At 42.3% G+C, this 23718-nt stretch overlaps 1 protein-coding gene across 1 annotated transcript in view; it reads right to left on the bottom strand.

The window, feature by feature from the left end:
• Positions 1-7210: 7210 nt before the first annotated feature.
• Positions 7211-23718, bottom strand: part of TMEM164 (transmembrane protein 164) — a 53049-nt gene continuing 36541 nt past the window's right edge. Inside the window, exons 4-6 of the mRNA XM_083159374.1 lie at positions 17860-17938; positions 14299-14399; positions 7211-13001 (exon numbers count right to left, since the gene is read on the bottom strand). Of these exons, the coding sequence (XP_083015500.1) occupies positions 12795-13001; positions 14299-14399; positions 17860-17938 (387 nt within the window). The 3' untranslated portion in view covers positions 7211-12794. The remainder of the gene's footprint in view (positions 13002-14298; positions 14400-17859; positions 17939-23718) is intronic.

The following is a 23718-nucleotide window of genomic DNA, read 5'->3' as shown; positions in this document are numbered from 1 at the left end:
TGCCATCAACAGCCTTTTATCAGGAGTCTTGTCTGCTTCATTCAAAAGAGAAGACATTCCCTCATCAGAGGGAAAACACACAGGGTCCCTGCGACTCTTTTTAAAGACACAAGAGACAGGAGTCTTTTCTTCCTCTGCAAGATTCAGAGTTTGTCTAACAGCCACAATCAAATCCTCAATGCCTGAAGCTAAGACCTCAGCCTCATCACTCATGTCCCAGCTCCAGTTCTCCTCACACACACCATCATCATCCAAATCCTGTAAAATGGGTGGTGTTGAAAGAGGGTGCCTAAGCACACTCTCATTAGAGGATTTTGTGAACTGCTCCATTAAGGCAGTCATTTTATGAACCCCCTGGGCAGTATCCTGCATAGCTTGCAGCAAAATGGGGTCCCCCTGAGCTGGGGTAACTTACCCCCCAGAAACCTGAGAAGAGGTAAAGTGGCCAGGAGACCCTATCAAGGAATCCTTCTGCCTATTCAAAGCCTCAGTAAGAGCATTCATAGACCTGCCCAGTGCCAAAGCCCAAGCAGGTTCAGCTATCTCCGTTCTGGGGGCGCGTGACCCACTCGGAACAGCCTCACAGGATGGGCATAAATCCCCCTGATCCTCATGTTCACATGTAAATTTAGTTTCACACTTTTTGCAGTTAATAAACATGTCCAGCGCTCCCTCCCCCACAGCAGCAGAAGCAAACCCTTCAGCCATGTGAAACACAATGCAAAATAAACAGGCACCGCACAGAGTAATGTATCAGTGTACTTATCAGAGCTGTATTCCGATCAGCGATCAGCGAGGGAAGCGCTTGTTAGAAGAGACTGGAGTCTGTGTAAAATCACCCTGTCAGCTCCGCAGCACGGGGAAAAGGCGCCAAACACAGTGCAGGAAGAGACAAAGTCTCTGCATCAGCGGGGGAACTAGCCACTCTGGCGTTTCCACCCCCTTCAGCCGCTCCCGCAGTTGTCTCTCCTTACCTCCTTGTATCTCCTTTCAATGGGACCACAATGGAGTTGTCCGGCAGCGCCGGACTCCTGTAAAAGACTTTAACTCCCTGGCGGGATTTCTGTCTCTAAACCCTTCAAGATGGCGGGCGCCATCGCGGGGGGTCTGTCCCCCAAGATCCCCTTCTGCAAGGAGCCGGTTAGGACACCTCCGGGGCCCAGTAAAGTCTCTAACTCAGAGAGACTAAGCGTTGTGCAGAGGTAATAAAAAAGTGTCCTTCTGCACACAGAGAGCTGACAGGACGCGCTTCTGTCAGCCTCTGCTGCGCTCTTAGTGTGTGTGAACTTCAAGCTGAAGTAACACACTGGAAAACCTACTCTTAAACTAGTGCATTAATAAAATAATAAAAACCTAACCATCTTCAAAAAATCCAAAGAAAAAAACGCAGCTGCAGCGCAGCTGCGAAGCATAGCACCCACTCCTGTGGGCACCTAAAACTAACTGAAGCATTATGGGATGCAGTAGGGAGGAGCCTGCTCCCAAAGAATTTAGAAGCATAGGTGCCTGGCTCCTGGCGGACCCTCCTACATCCCATCGTGAACTGTATCACCGGACTGGACGAAAGAAAATACATTCGTTCACTGATCATTTTCCTTGCCAGCATTAGTTTTAATGACATTTCCTTTTGAACTCCCTTCTAATTACAAATGGTCATTTAGTACTTTGCTAATAATTAGCATCAACCTGCTTATGTACAGGATAAGCTTTCCAATGACTTTTCTATTAACCTGCTGTAATTATGTGCCTCTAACAAGATGTAATTAATGTTGCCAGTTGGAAGTCTTATTATGGTTTTATTTTTCATGATTACTTTTAAAATTGTGAATAATTATTGGTACCTTTTTCATGATTACTTGAAATTACAGAAGTAATTGTAAAACTCGCATTAGCAAGTGTGGTTTATTACATGCAACAGGTTATAAATGGTGAGGACACATAAGCCAGATTAAATAAAACCCACCTTAATAAGAGAATGGCAATGACATATGTCCCTGGCAGGTGATATTTGGAGAAGACATAAAGCAGCTTTGGGTACTTGTGTATTATCCGGGTGCCCGATACATCGCATCGCATGCCACTACTAAGGCATGCGATGCGATTGTACCCAACTTTGAGCCTTTCCCGGGAGGAGTGTACAATTTCATTACAATTTCAATTTTCATTACATCGCATGCCTTAACTAGTGGCATGCGATGCGACGCGATTATACCCGATAATACATTGTACAGGCACCCTGATGCCTGATTACAATGTAAAATGCACCCCCATAATTTTTAATTGCACACCCACCCTGATGGGTGATTACTATGTGAAATGCCCCCCCCCCCCCCTGTTAATGCCACCCCTGTATAAACGACAACCCGAAGCGTGGCGAGCGGCGGCGGTACGCGCCCTCCGACCTTTTCATACCCCCACTATGCACGTCGGCATGGAGTTGACTTTATATAGTGTGGCGAGCGCAGCGAGCCCCGTGAGGGAACGCGTATTACTTTACATGTATTCCGAGTCGCCACGCTTCGGGCTCGGTGGCTCGCCACACTATATAAAATCAACTCCACGCCGACGTGGATAGTGGGGGTATGAAAAGGTCGGAGGACGCGTACCGCGGCCGCTCGCCACGCTTCGGGTTCGCGTTGATACTGGGGTGGCGTTAACAATGGGGGGCCATTTACATAGTAATCACCCATCAGGGTGGGTGTACAATCAAAAATCGGGTCGGGGGGGGGGGGCATTTAACATAAGAATCAGGCATCTGGGTGCCTGTGCGATGAAAAATCAGGTCCAATCGCGTCGCATGCGATATGATTGTATGTGATGCGACGCAATTTTTTAAGGTGCGATGAAAAAAATCGGGCGCCCAGATAATACACAAGTACCCTGCTTTGTACTGTAGTTGTGTTACTATAAGATCTATAGCTAGACAGACAAATCCTTTACTGTGGCCTGGAACATTGGTGTATTCTGCTCAAAATTTCATGGAGGGACCTTCTTTCTGCAACGCCGACTCTAACATATTCTCTGCCAGGTAAATTAATGATCAAGAGAGAATTCGGGTGCATTTCACCAGTGGCATGATTCTTATGACTTTTACCCATTAGAAGACTGTGGTACTGCCCCAGTGATCAAGTAGGCCACCACTGTCCTGTTTGAGAACACTTTCAGGTGAACACCTTCCAAGTGGCCCAGAGTACAACTTGTTATCCACACTGGTTTCATTTCTTTTCAGTTTAATAAAAAAAAAAAAAAAATCTTCTTAGACCCAACATCCGTGTACTGCGTGCTGTAACAGGTACATGTTCCCTACTGATGCACTGTTCTCAGGTACAATGGCTGTGATACCATAGTTATTATCCTTTATATGGCAACAGATCCCCAGACCGCAAGTACACAGTACATAAGCAATTAAGCAAAACCGGAAACAATAACTTGAATAATAATAGAGGACAAGTACAGGATACATAGCTGCATCAGCAGAGGACACTGAAGTATATGTTTAAGTATAAGCGTGGCAGAAAACGACCGGAATTGGCACCAACGAAGATGCCTTAAGTATGCCCTTTACATTTCCGTCCTTAGTTGACCTGTTTTTCAGTTTCCTACTTAGTTCAACATCAATGGGGGCAGACTAGATGGGCCAAGTGGTTCTTATCTGCCGTCAAATTCTATGTTTCTAATGTGGATTGTTTCAGCCGTAGATGGTAATATAGAGTCAGTTATCGTTGTCTTTCAACATATTCCATTATAGTTTTCTCCTTCACCGTCTCACCCCTAGAATTATATCTATAGTGGAGACTTTGATACATAGAAGCCTTGTGCGTAGCTGGATAAGGTTACAGAGTTGTATAAATGTGGATAACCCATGGGTTATTTTGTATCCTCCCTTCAAGAGTGTAATGGAATGTTGTATGGGATCACCCTGTTCTACAATCTTTCTGCCACACAGGTGTTAGTTGGCTTTTCCCCAACTCCTTACCCAGTCATGGGATTGGAACAATTTTTTTGTTGTCTGATGTAATTTTTATGTTGTTTTTTTCAAATTTGTCAGCTTTGTGCATTAGCTTGAATATAGCCAGATCCTGATGAGGTTACAAACTGAATGAAAGTAAATTGAAAAATGTTTGCCTATAATACAGAAACCCATGGGTGCCGGATGACCTCTCAACAGTGGGGATTCAGACAGTCAATACGATGACATCAGAATCCTGACTGTAAAAACCTGACAGTCCGGATCCCAATTTACAGGGGCTCTTCTTCTTCATAAGGATCCTTGACCTCCATTGTTGGAGAATACAAACTGTGGCGAGCGCAGCAAGCTCACAAGGGACTTCTTTGCTCTCCCATCGTCCGTCAAAGGACCAGCAGTCGATATTCTGATGATGGTATACTGACCGTTGGAATCCGGTCAGCCCGCTATAACACACCCAAAAACATTGAGGGTGACAAATTAACTTTATTTATGCCAGCTAAGATGGATGTCAGGATTTACATGCAAATATATTTTTTTAATTATTTGTATAAATCTATTTAAAAAATAATAATTACATAAGAGACAATATTTTTCTAGTACCATCTGAGAGTTTCCTTATTAGAAACAGTTAAAAAAAATCTTCTTTTGTATGGTCAACTTGACCTGGTTAAACTGTTGCCTAGGAGACATTACAAGATGCTTGCTTTACTTCTCTTACAATATTTTTTGCAGACCTACCTCTAATCATTATTTTTGTATTACTCCACAAAAGAAGAACTCCTCCTCATATGGTAAAGTACGCATCTTCAATCCAAAACACAAATAATTGTTGTTCTTCCTAACAAATCCTTAAATATTGTTCAATTCTGCCTTCTAAATTGATGCATAAACGGCTGAGTATCGGCATGTACTGTATGTACTGTGACCAGCTCACCACTGCAAGGCTTTCACCATTCTATCTGGTGAGCCTGAAACACTTTGTCCCTGATTTAAACACTCAATATACTGTATATCCAAGGTATCAGACTGAGGCATTGCTGGACATAACTTGTGACAGTCCCTGTAAAAACTTCCTGTCTCAACATGGAGGAAGGGATACTAACCCAAAGCAAAGGGAGGACAATTTGGCAGGATGTAAATGTAAAGCATTATAAAAGAAATAAAAACTAACTATCTTACTTTAGGGGGAAATGTATTGTATCATTGCATTTTATTTTACTTCTAAATACATTGAAGCGTCACAACTGAAATCTTAGATAGCCTAGGAATCTTTTTTTTTTCTACATCATTGACTGCTGGGGGCATTTGGATCATTTACCTGCGGAAGAGAGGATACCATCACCTACCTTTGATGGCACTGGCCTCTTTCTGCAGGATTATGTGGATTGTGTGCCCTACCTCCCTGCACAAGTAATGATTTGAATAACAAGACAAACCTGTCAATGATGGGGGGTGAGGGTGATAAACAATTGAATTCCTCCCAATGGCCTTTATTCTGGTTCACTCGCAAAGGCAAATTCCGGTACTTATGTATCATCTGGGCTCCCATGTTAAATGCACCCCATTTTTTCATACCCCTACTATCCAACTACGCATGGAGTTGAATTTCTATAGTGTGGCGAGCGCAGCGAGCCACTCTGCCCGAAGCGTGGTGAGCGACGCGGTCTCATAAGAAAAAAAGGGAGCTCAGATATTACATAAGTACCCAAATTCCTTCTCAAATGGACAAAACCATGTGCACTGCAGTTGAAGAAGATGTAACGTGCAGATAATTGGATTTGGGTGAGTTATTTTGTTTCTGTGCAGGGAAAATACTGACTGCTTTATTTTTACACTGCAATATAGGTATCATTTTGAAGTTAAACTCCACCCAAATCTAATTCTCTCTGCACATGTTACATCAGCCCCACCTGCATATAGTTTTGTCCATTTGACCAGAATAAGGGCCAATTTGTTGATTTGAACTTCAGACTCCCCAGATCTCAGTCTGACCGAGCATCTGTGATGTATGCTGTAAAATCAAGTCACACCCATGGAGGCCCCACCTAGTGACTTACAGGCTGTAAAGGATCTGCTGTTAACTTCGTCTGGTGGCATCTGTGGAGTCCATGTCTTGAAGGGTTTGGCTGCATGAGAACCTACACAATATTAGGCAGGGTTATGTCTTGGTGTACAAACATACACACAGATAGCACATGCCTTCATTTTCACCAAGTTTCAAACTGTAATCATTGACTTTCTTTATAAATACCTCTATGTTCTACCTGGGTTTGTAGTCTAGGTCTTTTTTCCCCCACCTTTAAGCAGGGGCACTTTTAGCAGTTTGGTCCAAGTTCTGACTGGGGGCTAGATTCTCTAAGCATCAAAAATTATAAAATGGAGAGTAATAAACAGTCAGCCAATCAGCTCCTACCTGCCATGTCACAGACTGTTTGAAAAAATGACAGGCAGGAGCTGATTGGCTGGCTGTTTATCAATCTCCATTTTATCACTTTTGAAGCTTAGAGAATTTGGCCCTAGGACTCTATCGCAGATGCCTTCACAGGGAGCAGTTCCTGTTGCTTAAGCGCCAGCTGAGCTTTTTTCAGCATTACATGATGTACTATGTGTGTACAAGGGTGTAAGCAACAGGTGAACCTTAGTTTCCCCTAACAGTGCTCAATGTCTACAGGTGTATACTGACCGGAAAACAATTACACACGGTTTCATTATTGGAAAGTCGGATAATTATGTATAAAACAATGCAAACAAATCCATTAAAATAAGGCAATATTCGATGGTGATATCATATGCCTCTTGACTAAGAAAATGGCCATGTTTTAGGATAAGAAAACAAAGGAAATTGAGCAGTCCCAGCTAGGAGTCTCCATACCCTGGACAGACAAGCCAGACGCTGCCCAGTGCTCTGCTCTTACCTTCTGTTCATAACCCATATAAAACAAAATCACTTTATTTAACAAACATAAAATTATCCATGGTAGAAGGACCATGTTGAATTTACCCAAGGCTTCGTAATTTGTCGAGACGGTGGTCATTTATTAGCATGCCTTCTGTTCAGGTATTTTTTTTAATAGGAAAGTTACGCTTAGGTGGCAGGAATAATAATGTAACAGTGAATCACTGGTTCTCTCTTTCACATCTGGTCTCATTTTGGCTGAATAGAAGGTCTTCAGGCACGAAACCATGGCATATGTACGAACAGCAGTTCTTTAGCTAGGAAATGAATAAGTAGAACGTATCTGTCCACAAATAACATTTTATTTTCAAATTTTACCAAAACTTTTCATTTGCACATTTTTTGTAAAAACCAAGTTAGAAATACCCCGTTCACAACACAACAGTCAGATACATACAGAACTGCTTTTTCCTGTTGGGATAATATCCTAAAATAGGGACTTCTTTCTATCAAACACATGCTAGCAAACCGCAGGTTTTCAATGCAACATTCTCAAAAACTGGATATATATTATATACGGAGTGTAGTGGCTTAACATGAAAGATGTGCCAGATACTGTAACAGCATAAAGGAGTAAAGCGGTCCTTCTACCGATCGCACAGATTACTACAGCGGATGGCACTAGATTAAATTTAAAATTAGTATTTAGGTAAGGACCATCACTGCTTTACTAGTTTGGTAGCGAGATCTATATTTGCAAGAGAGCCCAGCTAAAGCTTAAGTATTATCTACATTGGAGGTTTTATGAATATCCTCTTTCCCCCTACCTGGAACTACCTGCCACAGAGTTCTACCATTTATATTATACAGAACTGGAAAATCTATTTCTTTCTCCAGCTTTCAACGGCAGCAGCTGGAGATGTAGGCGCTACATGAGACAGCTGCTTATAGCCCCCGAGCTTTGGCTAGACGGAGGGCAAAGTTGATAGAATAACTTTTGTTGGCGTACGTGTGGCTTTATATAATTCTCATGATTAGTTATAGACATGCCAGCTTTATGACGAGATGATAAAACCCTAGAAGTGAGGTGCTGAAGGATTTTAGGGACAACATAATATATTGGTTTCACAAGTGCTATAGTTGCTATATAGAAAAAGCTGTTGAAAGATACATGTTGGAGAGGTTGGCAGACCACCCCAGAAGATACAGTCATTGGGCAATAATAGACCTCTATCCATGGATGGCTATACAGATTCTCAAATGTTAAAATTGACTGCTTAAAAAATACAGGGGCTGCTATGCTATTAGACAGGGGATCACAGGAAACTAAGGACTCTAATCTAACAGAGTAAAATAGTTCTCTCAAACGCCACCATACTCAATTTTGTAGGAATAAACACCCAAAACAAGGAAACCTAACAAAACGGCAAAAAAATAAAAAATATATACAAAGTTTACAGTGTATCCATATATCTATTTCTCCATAAATAGCTAAAACTAGATTACTAATCCTGTATACTTAAAGACTGGAATTGTCACAGTTGTAGTTTATTTTCTAAATGGGAATAGTTTGGAAATCTGGACAATTGTACCTTAAACAGCCTAATTTCACAGAGGACATTGCTAAATGTTTAGCACACACACACACACACACACACACACACACACACACACTATTAAATCCAGAAAGATACATCTACCATCTAATACAGAATACATACAACTTTGTAGACACATCGCACATGAATATGTAATAATGTACAAACTTGTTCAACTGACCACACAAAAAGGGCAAGTACTCCAAAAATTGCAATACAAAATATTATATATAGCATATTTACACATCCAAACCCTGTAAAAAGCAACAGAGGTTTATGGGACCAATATAATCTCCTTCCAAACATCTGCGTTAACCTAATATTGGCAACATTTTTACTTTGTCATAACTATAGGCTACCGTACTGCACTCCTCTAAACAAATGTATTCAGACACATTTTACTAAAACAAAAATAAATGGCTGCTTCTCAATTATGGATAGGTCAGCTTTAAAAATGCAGAAAATATTTGTAGGAAGAATTTAAAAAACACACACTGTACTATTGTAAGGATTTCCTACATCCTGTACTTAAGTCTGTGTCACATTATGCACATAGACCTCAATACACCTTGCTTTCTACACCCCAACACAAAATCCAAGCTGTATGGCTCATTGCACAGGGTAGGAAAATGGCACAACATTAATCCATTTATTCATTACTGCCTGACACCTTATTTGGTACTTGTTTCCTAGCACGGCCACACCGATTTCCATCGGGGTGGTCGTGTTGGAAAAATCGCGTTGGTCGCATGCGATGCGACCGACCCGATTTTTTAATTGAATCAAATGTGAATAGGGTCCCTGGGACCCAATTTTACATTGGATTCAATGTAAAATATCCCCTAGACCCCCAATTTTACACCGTAAACCCCACCCAAAGGAAATCTGGTCCATCGCGGGCATCGTGTACCTTAACTTAAAGTTACACGATGCCCGCGATTGTGGCCGTGCTAGGAAACAAGTACCCCTTATTTTGTAATGTTTACATGTGTAAAGGTTGAATCGGTTGGGCTTAATCCAGAAAGGTGCAGTTATAGGGTCCTTTGTAATCTAGAGAGGCACAAATCAAGTCCCCAAGATGTGCCTCAAGGAGGACGTGAAGGCACTCTGTACAGGAAAATGAGAACGCCATCAGCACAGAGCACTGAAACTCCCCTATGAATAAAAGTTTAGCAACACAAACAATCAAATTAAATGCCCATGAAAATGACCAAAAGCAATAGGAATGAGGAGTACACCATGGTAAAAACTATTTTAGAATTTCTCAACACCAGGAATTAGACGTTTCTCAAAAAGTAAAAAACGCAAAATCATACTCTACAAAATGAAGAGTTGAATCACATCTTTAATTAGCTATAAAAACAAAAAAGACCCTTTTAAACTCCATTCTTATTTTTATTACTTCCCTTTAACATAATATTCGGAACAATGGGGAGAGAAATGTTTTATTTAAAAAAAAAAAAAAGGGACTGTAATGCATAAGTATTTAATAGTGTTCTCCCCAGGCTTAAATTTTCAGACAGTCTGGGCAGCAAGAGATGCCCTGCCACCCGGCACTTGTAGTCCCCTGACATTCGGCACTCTCACCAATTAGACCTTGTTGCAGACGGACTTGCCGGGTGTCAGGGGGTGGGCGTGTGGCCTATCACATAGCAAGGATGCGTCAGGGTGGAGGACGGTGATCCCTCCCCACTGAATAAAAGCCAGGGTGTGCTGTTCAGGTGGGAACAGTCTCCCGACTGAGCAGCAGTGATCACAATGTCATTGGGAGCCGTTAAAAAAAAAAAAATGCTTGTTTGCAGAAAATTAGGGTAGCACCTGGGATCTTCTTAGCATTTTGTGCGGGCAATATTTATTCTAGGTGCTGCTTATTCTGTGGTGCCAACTAGTGGGCGCATTCTATGGCAGGGCAGTAATTGTGTCAGTGACAGAATAATTGTGTAGTATTTGGATGCCTAAAAGGTCAGGAGTTAAACACTTTATTATTGCGAAGACCCCCACTCTGCTACTTCTTGATGCTACCCGGCTGGAAAAAAAATTCTGGGGGGAACACTTAATATTAAAGAAAATATATTCAGGTTCAACCATAAATAATTCTGTACATTCTGCCCATGATTGACAAATTTCCCATATGTATTAAGAAATGCATATCTTACATGGTTGTACTGCCGATAGTCGCTCAGCTTCTTTCTGACTCTTGCATTATACAGTGCCTTACTAAACTGCTAAATTGCTGAGAAAATCTCAGTAAAGGTGCGTAAACATTAGATGATATTTTAAACTATATGCACGATAACCATTGTTCACAATTTTTTTGTGTATATCACCTAGTGTATGCACACTATATAGTTAAAGATGCGCACTCCCACGGGTTGTTAGTGACCTCCTCCATCATCTGTGCAGGAGTGATGGACACAATCTTCAACAGCATGCTCCTGGATGTGGCCAAGGAGACACTGCCAGGGGAAGCCGCTGCAGGGATGGTCGCGCGTGCTCCCAGTAACAGTTGCCCTGTACGCACGGAGATATGGTCACTCAATGATTCTTGCTAGAAATCGCACCGTGTGTACGGTAAGTGTGTAACTGAAAATCCATATGGTAATATTCCATGACTAATAATATATGTGTACTTGGAATGAGAGATGCAACAGACCATGGTAAAATTGCACATAGCTTATCGATGGCCCTATATATTCGGCATGGCCAACCTGGTCCTGTGACCTGAGAGTTTTACATATAAAAAAATTAAATAAAAAGTTGGGGAGGGGACACTTCCAGCATTTGTCCCCAAAGACCATAATGAAGCAGAGTAGATTAATAGCCCCAACTTTATAAAGAGTGGAGCATGGAACCTACAGATTGGTTTATCCTCCATGACCAGATGGGGTAACAACTTGCAGGTTATGTACCATGGCAAACGGAACATGCAACTGGTACTGCATGATACCAGTGTATTCCCAACTAATGGCCACCAGCAGCAGGAGGGTGGGGAGGGTTTGTATATCAAACTGGACAATTCTGCATCTAACCTTTTTCACTTGAAATAACAAGAGGACTACTACTAACTACTATGTAACAGATACGGACGGTGGCCCTTAATTAAATAAAAGTGTACTAACAAAACCTGTACGATATAACAAATGATCTGGAATGATGAGAAGTTTGGGTTATTGCCTCTCCCTATTGCTAAAGTTATTTTGATTGAATCAGGTTCTGTACACCTAGCACCGGATGAGTTGAGTGTCCGCCCATTTGAGGAGTGTATCTGGTGTGTGCCGTACCATGCATGCTCTGGAACTGGACAAAGGCAGGTACATGTGAATCCATCCCATCTCTACTACTGACAAAAGAGGCTTAACTGGGATGCAATAGGGCGTTCTTCCATTCAGCAAAGGAGCGTCAACCTAAATTTGGACTTACATGTAGAGATGTATTTTCAGACTTTGCCGGAAGTATAGACAAGTGAAGGTACACTATGCTTCTCGCAAGCCCAGTCTACAAACAAGGGCAGGCACTCCGCACATTGCAAACAGATGCATTGGTTTCCATGCACATAATGCAAGAGCATTGACAGGCTGATTGAAAATGGGTTCACCAGGACCCACCAAAGTACCTCTTATAGCTTATTCCTGTGAAATGATAACCCATATTATATAATCATACATCTTAGAGCAACATTTCTGACACCTTCTACAAGCATGCTACGCGTGTTTCTGGCGGAACCAGTAAATGTAATGGGATCAGAGGCTAGTGGTCAGTTTTGATCTGCAGTTAAAACCATGATAGAACAAGGCTAAGCCACTGCTTTTGGATGTAAAGGGTTAAACATTCCACATTACCATAACCACATGCCTAGTTTTAGACTGTAAAACAAAAACCATACAAATGGGACTGCTCCATTACAGCCCTGCTCATTCAGGTAAAGCCTTATATGAAGCTGGAGTAGATTTACGTTCCTGTTTAGCGCTGTATAAGCCTATAAAGATCTATAAATAAAAGTATCAGGTCTTGTAACAGACTAGAGTACATAACATAGAAAAATAAAAACAGGTATTTTTTCAGTCCCTGTGCAAAAGCCACCATAGCCCCCTGGCGATGCACTGTGCTGCTGATAAATAGGAAAGCATTTTGGCTTAGGGTGGCAAAATGAAGAGAATGTTCATACAAAATTGAATCCAATACTGGAGACCAGTGTCCGTTCTGTAAGGTCACTTGTTTACGTAGCTGGAAGTTTGTAACACTGTTAAATCAAAGTGCTGGTAGCTTTTTTTAACCTCTACATGTTAGATCCATATTTTGGCTGGGTAGAGGTTAAAACCGCAGTGACCTTTTAATCCACTTTCTTTCCTGAAGAGGGAATCAGGTAGACCAGGAACCTGTAGCCTGGTAGCCCAGGGGAGAACAGGGCCACAATCATCTTCCCATGAACCATGGTCATAATGGTTTGATGTCCCGAAGCCCATATACGATACCACGGCCCGTAAAATGGGTCAGACACAGCTGGGCATAGCATGTTGTTCAAGTTCACTTCAGTCATCTATTGAAAAAGCACAAAAACAAAACAAAGAGGGAAGTGAATTTGTAAAATCATACAGACAATGAGGGTATATTCCAAATGGGTGCCGGATGACTGACCGACGGTCAGGATTCCAACAGTCATTCCACAGACGTTGAAATACTGACTGTTTAAACTCCAACAGTTGGGATCCCGACAGATAGGGGCTATTCTACCTCTTTGGGGTCCATGACTCCCATAGAGGGAGAATAGAATAGGTGGCGAGCGCAGCAAGGGGCATTGTTGCGCTCGCCCCGCAGTCTGAGTCCCAGCAGTCGGGATTCTGATGTTGGTGTGTTATACCACACCCATTACATACATTAACCTTCATCCTACAGAAAGACCTATACAGTATAAAGGCTCTCACAAATACATTCAGCAAGTTTTCGGGATCGGGAGCAGTGCTAGCGGCTCCTACCCGGTCCCCTGCTAGCTCTCCTGGGGGGCAGCTTGTGCTGCTTGGGTCCCAGGTAGCCCTTCTCCTCCCCACATACGTGGTTAAGATTCGCCGTCAGGGGCAGCGAGCCCCTGCGGCATTGAATACTGGGACAGCGAGGGCTGGCAGCAAAGGCTCCAGCCCTCCGGAACACGGCGACAGTGCAGTGAATCCTAAACAGGATTCGCTGCACATGCCGAATTTTGACATTGAATACTGCCCATTAAATGTACTGCAGAGGTATGGAAATTTGTGTGTTATTAAAAAAAAAAGAAACACAAGAGAGCACATACTATAAACAAGTCTGCAAACTGTATTATATATATATATATATATATATATAAATAATTTTTTTTTTTATAAAATGTCCAGATATCAGCAAACACCCACTACAGTATACTTATCATTGCTGGCCACAGGGGCCCTTTAGAAGCATAGATCCCATGATGACTCATGGCTATTCAACATCCCTTGCCAGCACCGCGGCTCTGCAGCAGAATTTAACAATATCTAATGAAGGTCCGAAAGGTGCTTGAAGAACTGTCCCAGACCAAAATTACCACTTTTACACTGCTAACCTGGGTTGCACCCAGGATTTTGTACCCAGCTCCAACCCATGTGCAACCCTGCTTGAGACCCCATTTATGCTGGCGTTCCCACCCAGTGTATTGCCAGGTGGGTGACGTCACCAGGGAGGGTTGTGCTATAGCGGGTTTACAGGGTTTAGTTCGACCATGGTATGGTCGACTACCTTTAGACGACACGGCTTAGGTAGACATGTAAAGATAGTCGGCGGCAGTAACGCCGCCGCAGTAGTCTGGAAGTCCTAAAACAAACACTCACCAGGCCCAGGATCTGGAGAAGACTGAAGTGGTAGAAGAACATGAGTCCAGTTGCCAACATAGCCCACCAGAAGTTACAGAGTGGCTCTGGTGTGTACACACCTGGAAAACATCAATATAGTTATAATAATCCAGGTAAGGAATTTTAATAATCCAAGCAATGCATATAACTTGTATTTAAAATATCTAAGAATTAACAAGGCATGATCCGTTCTATTTAGAATATGTGCAAATTAATTGAATATGAACAGTCAACAGTACAATGAAATATCTATTCATAGGTTGATATCGATCTTCCAGAACCCAGCATTCAGATGTATAAATACAAACCGTGGCATCCCAATGTCCACATGGATTTTGGCGCGTATTATAACCTTAAACCGCCCCTCCAGCAGCCTAATGCTAACCTTTCCCCTCCAGCAGCCTAATCTAGTGTTCCCGCTTATAGCAGGACACCCTGGATGGTTTTTTAATTGCCAAAATGCGATGCACCCTGCACTTATGGCGGCGCCCCATTAAAAACAGCTTGCTACTGTCCCCACACGCAGGCTGCACTGTCAAGAGGCAGGGAAATAAAATAAAATTCAGCTGACTGATGTGTTGAAAAAGATTTGCATCAAGATTGCAAAATAATATTAATAGTGTTCCGGTTTTAAACTATTTTAGGCACATGAAAAACTAGAGTGACTTCTTTATATTAAATCTTTATTATAAAAGGTGCTGTAAATGGGAATACAATTGACGCCATGCATAAGAACAGACTAATAAGCCAGTAAAAGCTAGATGGATAGACAGAGCTTTCTCATGATAAACACTAGATGGCAACAAAATGCAATCAAACAGAAATCATTTTCAGTCAAGCAATAATTCTGTATAAGGTTACCAGTGTTGTGTGGGTAAAAATAGGGAAATTCATCTGTAGCACACAAAAAAGTGTAACATAACACTAGATAACAGTATAGATGTCTTTCAAAGTATTTCGGCTCGTAAAAAAGTGAAATTGCTGATTAATTTTTAATGATTGTGAAGAATAAAAAAAAAAAAAAATATAGATAGCAAGTATTTTTTCCAGCAAGAAATGCCCTACAATTTGGAGGGTATAAAAATATATGTATCGCTTCTAAAAGTTTATTTAAAGAAAACAAAAATCACCCATCCACTAGCACGATATGGCCACTTTTTATGCGATTCTGGCGCATTGCTGCGATGGATTGCATGAAAAGTGTCATATCGCAGGTGCTTTTCCTGCAATTGCGATGTGAGGAGCGTTCTTGTGTGCCTCGCATATCAAATCGCAGATCCGACGGGCTGCCATGAATATTTGTTGCAGCCTGTAGTCCCTGCTAGGATCGCATACGATACATTGGGCGGTATTCAATGAGAATACCTGCGAGGTGCAGCGAATCCTTTTTAGGATTCGCTGCACATTCGCCACGTCCTGGAGCCGGCGGGCTCCGGTATTCAACGTGTCAGGGGCTCGCTGCCCCTGACTGGCGAATATGAGCTCCTGCGGCGATTGCCGCAGGGAGCCTGAGGACGGTGCCAGGCAGAGAGATGGTAGTCTCTCTGCCTGCCCCAGAACTTTGTGGGGGGTAGGTGGGCTCCCCGGGTGCCAGGCAGCACAGGCTGCCCCCCGGGGGTGCCAGCAGGGGAGCGTATATTCACTATACCCGATCGTAACGATCGGGTGCAGTGAATATATGAATATGTAATGAGCGGCTCGGCTCCCCCTGCTGGCTGCGGTGTAAAAAAAATAAAAAAAAATTAAATTAAATATATATTCATGTGCTTACAGCACATGAATAAAAATAGCATGCCCCTCCTCAGAATAAAATTCCTGATTTTTTGACACCAAATGTAAAAAACAAAACACTTTATTTTAAAAGTTCACATTCCACTTCCCCATAAAAAGATAGCGATTGCTACTCGGTGAATCATGGTGAAAAAAACCTTGAAATGTATTCGCCGTGTGGTCATTGAATAGGGTGATTCACCGTTTTAGTCAGAAATTCGCCAAACAGCACAAATTCGCCATAAAAACATGGCGAATCAGGCTCATTGAATACCGCCCATTGTATGCAAAAGGAAGGCATACAATGTATTGTGTGCAATCCTGTCCACCTGGAACCACTGGGTGAGGTACCGCATGCAATACCTCACTCTAGTGGATGGGAGCCTTATCTTCTACATGCAAGCTTAAAACATCTTTCCCATCAATACAGCACCCACAAATAGCCATTCCACATGTTCTTCATTTTGCATAGCATCATTCCAAATCATAGCAACAAGGTTGTCTAGAGCGCTGGGGATACTTGCCGTGTGTAATATACACCAACAGCCACTACGGTGGAGGGATGCCACCCTCCAAATAGTAAAGAAAAACCAATACCGTTGGGCGTTTAGTGCATATAGGAGGAAATAAAAGACAGGACAATACATAAAACAACAATTAAGGAGCCCATACACGGTCCGTTGTGTATGGCTCCGTTCTGTACTATGCCATGTGCGCCCCCGCGCATCACATAGTACGGTACAAAAAGTATGTGCTGCACACTGCATGCACTAGGGATCTGATCCGTGCTAATTAAGTCCCAAGCGGATCCGTTAAATGGACCGTGTATGGGCTGCATTAGAATTAAAAGATATAAGCTATCTGCATATATGTATATATAGCTCCAAATTTTTGGAGGACTCAAAAATGGATATACCACCTGGGGGAAACTGCAGACCAATTGGTCTAATTCACTATAGGCAGTTCAACATGGAGCTATGTTTTGCTCCATAAACTGGAGTCCAAATGGCCACTGAATGATGGGTAGGTATAAAATCAGCTGTTACTCACACACATGGGGTAAAGATGGGTGTTGCTTTATGTGGGTTTAAACATCACAGGGCACCAGAAGCATAGAGATGCAGGTTTTGAGGTCCACAAGGACACTCCTTACTGCCAGATTTTACAGGTAGCTGGGCACTTTAGGAGACTCCTGGAGCGCTAGCTGTATGCACCGTAGTTTCCCACATAGGATAATGTAGCTCCATTGCCCGCCGGGGATCGATCAGTCAAAGCTGCAGGGGCCAAGTATAGCCGGTGACTGCCCAGATGATAATCTGCAGGGTGGCTGGAGCTGTAATTGCCGCTACACAGGGGACTCACCGCAAGTCAAAAGTGGCAGTTAGCAGTGTTTGCTGCTAACAGTCCCACGAAATTCCGAATTGATAAAGCCGTACTGTGTGCGAAAAACCGCGCCTTTGAGAACCCCCACACATCCCTACACAGTGGCAACCCGTGGGACTGTTACCAGCAAACACTGCTATCTGCTACTTTTGACTTTTTCAATCACCTCACTAAATATTACTTCCAATGGGCAAACAGTGTTTTCATTATATGCACCACAGAGCAGGTTTTTTTTTGGTGTTTTTTTTTATTTCTTTGCACAGTTTGCGAAGAAAACAAAGACTTTAATTAAATTGCAAGATACAAACATATATAACTGGATCTGTTTTATATGGATAATAGTAAATAGTAAAGTTTAAACAAGAATGATAGAAAACCAGGTCATACCTCCTTTTCGCAGCAAGTAGATAGGAACTACGTACAGCATGATGTGCTGAATATAATACACCTCTACTTCAAAGGGTAACTGCAATGACAACAAAAAAACAAACAGTCAGGTTTAGTACTTTTTATTGTGATCGCCGAACAGGTGTCTGAATAGTTCTAAGCAGAGTACACAGAAACATTTCATGGAAGAAAAGTGAAAGCGCACAAGAGTAAATATTATTGATGGGTTCCGATGTGTCTTATGGATAGTAGGGCTGCTTCAGGTGGTATGTGGTAACCTCCGGGCAGGGTGCCATCCCAGGGTAAAGGTTCGGGAAGATGCATCCATCATTTATACATGTTTTTCATACATTTTACTTATAGTAGCTGCTTAATAGATGTGAGGGTGGGAAAGGTTGGCAAACTTCACTTCATTCCAGGAAAATGTCCTTTTCATGTAACGTTTGTTACCAGGTTTCATAAAGCATATCCCGTACCACACAAGCAACATTTACTTTGCACAATATATTCTAAACCAGCGGTTCTCAAACTGTGGGTCCCGACCTTCTCACCATGGGGTCGCGACTGTATATACCGCTGCCAGTCTATATAATGCCCACATGTATATACCGCTGCCTGTGTGTATAATGCCCATATGTATATGACGCTGCCTATGTGTAGAATGCCCACATGTATATGCTGCTGCCCACATGTATATACCGCTGCCCGTGTGTATAATGCCCACATGTATATACCGCTGCCAGTCTATATAATGCCCACATGTATATGCCGCTGCCCATGTGTATAATACCCACATGTATATACCGCTGCTCGTGTGTATAATGCCCAGATGTATATGCCACTGCCCATGTGTATAATGCCCACATGTATATGCCGCTGCCCACATGTATATACCACTGCCTGTCTATATAATGCCCACATGTATATACCGCTGCCAGTCTATATAATGCCCACATGTATATGCCGCTGCCCATGTGTATAATACCCACATGAATATATTGATCATTTTTATATGGCCACCGAAGGATTTTATAAATATCCAAATGGCCCTTGGTAGAAAAAAGGTTCCCCACCCCTGCCTTAATGGAACAGAAAATGTAAGAAACTGTACATTAAGCAGGGTCTCAAAAATGAATTCAAGTAATGGGTAACAGAGGATTATACAAACCTTTTATTGTAAAAGCCTCTTCAATAAATAAAAACACCACCTGGTATTGAACTAGGAAGGCAGCACAGGACCAAGCAATCTTGCGGTCATAGATAGGGAGTGGCAGCATACTACTGAATACTATTGAATACTGTCTTTGCATTAAAAACATTTGTTCAATTGTTATAGAAGATGTGGCAGCTATAAGGTGGATTATTACCATGTCAAAAATACAATGTCTATGCCTTATACGACAAATGTTAACAACTCTGATTACATTGAAAACATGTTTATTTTTATTGTCCATGGTGTTTTAATAAAGAAAAATATTTATATAAAAAATAAAAAAGCCTCAACAATCTAACCATCCTGCATTCACATGAAACAAAAAAAGTGTAAAAAGTAGTTCAAACTCAAATTTACTAGAGCTAAATAAGCTGCAATAAACCAATGCATATAAGTGTACACACTTGGCCTTCTTCAGAATCAGTCTGACATGTTAATTGTGATTTTATTTGGTCTCACACTGCCTGAATTTTGTTAATGAGCATTTTTATAGGTCCAAAATGTGGCTGGAGACTTTGGGGTGACTGCTCCCACGTTCAGTATTCAGCTGACCCCCGGAATGCACCTTTTCCACCTCACTGGGTTTTTATAGTGATGGAGAAAGTGTGTGTGGCCACTAAAACAGCGGGCTCCCTGCATTAGCTGAGAGCCTCCCTGTTTGGGGGAATCCTCGCCATCCTGTGACAAGGAGGATTCCCCCGGAACATAGAATAGGGTGAGCAGCCGGGCGGGGGTTAAACAGCGAGCATCGCTTGTTTTAAGTGATCCTGGCCGCTTAACCCCCTCGCCGGCCGCATTAAATATGGCCCTGTGTGTGACTAGGTGGCTAAAATGGGCATGGAAAGTGAGCGTCGGTGTGCACACACTATAAGTACAAATGGGGGGGGGGGGGGGTTGTGGAGGTACACTGATTTTACCCTCTTTAGCGTTTTTTCATTTTCTAAATATAATCAGAAACCGGTATACGAAAATGTGACCTTTCACACTGTGCTGTAGCTGTCCGGTGGTGCACCCTAGAGTAAAGGTACAGTATGTATTTTTTTACTACGCAAGTACAATAAGGGCTTAGTGTGGGAGTGCAATCGCAGAGTGCAGCTAAATTTTATGGTTAAAAAGAAATGCAAACACATCCAGCTAAAGGGATCCGAGTGGTATTTACTCTGACCTTGGTATCCATCTAAAGTTGATTGTAAGGACTGTATAGGATTGGTAGAAAAGTGTTCACTGCCCCATAGAGCTCTGTATAGTTTTGTGTAAAGAGGGGCTGATTTCAGCCCCCAAAAGGAGCTAATCCAGGTGCCTTTGCCAACATTAAAATGCTGCGGCAACAGCACATTGCACCCTTCATGCTGAATAGGATAGACACTGCATTATACACTTACTCTACACAAACAAATAACGCTTCTTACTCAACTGTATGCCTTCATGTATAAAGTGTCAAAAAAATAGAACAAATTTGTGTATGCTAGTAATTGCATGTTACAGGATCCATTTCTCTCTGATACTTATCTGCTCTATAACCTGTAATGCAAATGCATTGTGCACTGTTATTTCAGTCACAAACCAGTTTTACCTCAGCCAGGTAAGACAATTGGAGGGAGAGGCGACCAAAGGGAAGGTGTCACAGTATGAAGATTAACTGACTTGAAAATTCCCAAAAATGCAATAGATTTGTGGTTGTACTTTGTATTGCAACAGGCCTGAATAAGGGCCTTATTTATCCATGGAAACTGCATGGCTTGTGGCCGCTAACACAGATCTTTCAATGGCAGAACATACAAACTGTATGCGACCAATGGACTAAGGGGGTTATTCTGGTTCATTCACATCCTTCCGAGTTAACCAGATCCCACCATTGCCAAGGCGCGTACATCCGCACTAGCTATGAATGGATGTTTTACATAAACATCCATCGTATGCCACTGGGACCCAAACTATCGAAAGATGTGGAAAGTGGATGCTCTCAGCAACCTTACATGTCTTACATATGAGTGTACGCTCAGGGGGAAGTGGATGGGCAGCTGACAACCGGTGATGTCAGCTGCCCTCCCGCGCATGTCCATCACTGCCGCATTAACATGCGAATGCCCAGCGTTCTCATGGGTATGCCCATGAAACGCTGGTTGTTCCCATAAGCTAATGGGCCGCCCAAGTACCCCCCCCCACCCCCCCTGTGGCCTTTCTGTTCACCGTGGCCACACACTCCAAATGCAAGCGCAAAGCCAAAACATTGGCAACGTGCAAACACACGCGGCCTAATGAATGGACCTGAATAAGGTTCTTAACACGTTTGTATGGAATAGGTATCATCACATATAGCGGTTATCTTTAATCATCGTGCAGGAAAACCTGCAGCTCTACAGCGCCTATGTATAAGGAACTACTAACAGTGTGCTCAGAGCTATTGAGAGTCGCATGACATGACATAGGGAGATGATCAACAGAACGTAGAAGAACATTCACCAAAACAAACAGAGAAATCCTACTGCATGAAGATAATAAATCCACTTTACTTCCTGATTAACTGGGTAATTAGGACATGAAGGCGAATAATCCTATAATCTACTCAGTGTGCTTAAATTCTTCTGTGTTCAAGATCATTAATACATCCACAAGCACTGACAGAAAAATCCCTGTGAGCCCTATTTATTAATGTACACAGGGCACACCTGAAATCACTGAGCGGGACAAAATGGATCTACGCAGATATATAATTTTACCATATTTACTTCCTGACAATTACCCTTTTTCAAATAGCTGAAGCAACATTGCTCATTAGTCTCCAATAGTTAAACTGATCCAAGGCATGCTGAGATGTGTAGTTCCTCAACAGCTGGAGGGCCGCTTATTGCCCACCCCTGTGTTAGATTGAGGTATTGCACGAGATATCTCGGCAACTCCGACGGGCACCCCAGCAGCTAGATCGCATAGGATACATTGTATGTGGCCCATTTGCATACGAAGCATCCTCCTGATCCAATCTGAGGAGCATGGGGCTGCACAACAGATCAGAAGTAAAATGAGATACGATTTATCGGCCTGATGGGTCTAAATCGTGTAAAAAACAAAAAACAATTTGTATACGTGTATTGCCACCTTTAAACTTTGAGGTCCCCAAAAAGGTAATTTATAAAAACAAAACTATATTTTCATTTATCAGTAGCACACACCTACAAATCGCTCTTCGCTGCCTTCTGAGCATGAAGAAGGAAACACACAGATGTAAACAGTAAACTATCATAACTTTAAGGACCAAATAGGTCAACACAATTTCAGTTTTAATGGAAATTATACCTTGCGCTCTATAGTAAATGAAGTGTGCCTGTTCATGAACATTAAATATTTATTTATTTGTAAAAACACTGTAAGAATATAATTGATAAAACACTGATTAATAATAACTGTCACAGTGACATGATTGAGCATAAATTAAAAATTAATAAACAAATTTAAAAGGTATATGATCAACACACTGCTAATGATAACTGAATGGCAATAAATTGATACAGTATTACATCCAATGGGCTGATCGTTAATTAATGCGAGGTGAGCAAAAGGATTGTCCCAAATAGGGGATCTTATGATGCCTATTGCTTTGGGATGAAATAGTACGCAATCCCAATGTTGTCCGCAATATTAATCTGTTGTTTCCTCGGGAGGGCGGGCACCTCCAATACCTTTGCTGCACTAGAAATACAAGAAATCTGAGCGCAGTCACTATATCCTTTTTACAATTTCAGTTTTGCCATTTTACTCAATTGTCTCGAATGGTTTTTAGTCAAAATGCACATGTATAAATACTTTGCTGCAAGAAATGCAGAAAATAGGATCATTGATGTTCTTCTTTCACACATGGCAAACAGACTATGAATGCCCATCATATAATGCTTTATTTTCAAGATCACCCACAGATGCTGCCATTATCACACTTAAAAGCAAAGACGATTGCATACAACCAGGACTGGACTGGCCATCTGGCAAAAGTCAGAAGGGCCGATTTTGTGCATCCTTTGCTCTGCGCTTTCAGTACTGCCCCCTGGGCATCACTGTGCTGAGCACCCCATAATTTGCATATTGACGTCATCATGACACCATTATGTGACTGCACCTGAGCTGCCGGCGCCGCCATCCAGTCTGAGCAGCCAGTGTGTGTGTGTGTGGGATGGGGGGGGGGCAGAGGGGCTGGCCACATGACCGCGACGTCCATGTCATTAATTACCCGCGGACGTGAGAAGCTGAACGTCACCACGGCGGGGTCGGTGCTATCTTAGCAGCAGAAAAGACCAGCCAGTCATCACGTGTGTTGGACAAGGTAAATTTGCACCCAATCAGCAGGAATAATTGCCATGGTTATTGCTTTGCCTTTAAGTAGATGTAGTAGTTTACCTTATATAATTTATATATCACATGCCTTTTTTGACTGCCAATATTATTTTGTTACTCTTAATTTAAAAGATCCTCTTTAAAGTGACCACATAGTTTTCTAAATATATATAGAAACTAGTGTTCCCGCTAGGCTTATTTTAGGCGTCCCCTTTAAGGCATCGTCCCAGAAGCCCCTATACCAACACTGCGGTCCTTGGTCGTCCCCCGGTGCAGCAGCGGAGCCTGGTCACCGGCCGCAGCCTACATACAGTACACGGTGT

Source organism: Crinia signifera, chromosome 9 (assembly GCF_055691185.1).
Source record: "Crinia signifera chromosome 9, ASM5569118v1, whole genome shotgun sequence".
Taxonomy (NCBI): domain Eukaryota; kingdom Metazoa; phylum Chordata; class Amphibia; order Anura; family Myobatrachidae; genus Crinia; species Crinia signifera.
This window is presented reverse-complemented; position numbering and strand designations above follow the sequence as displayed.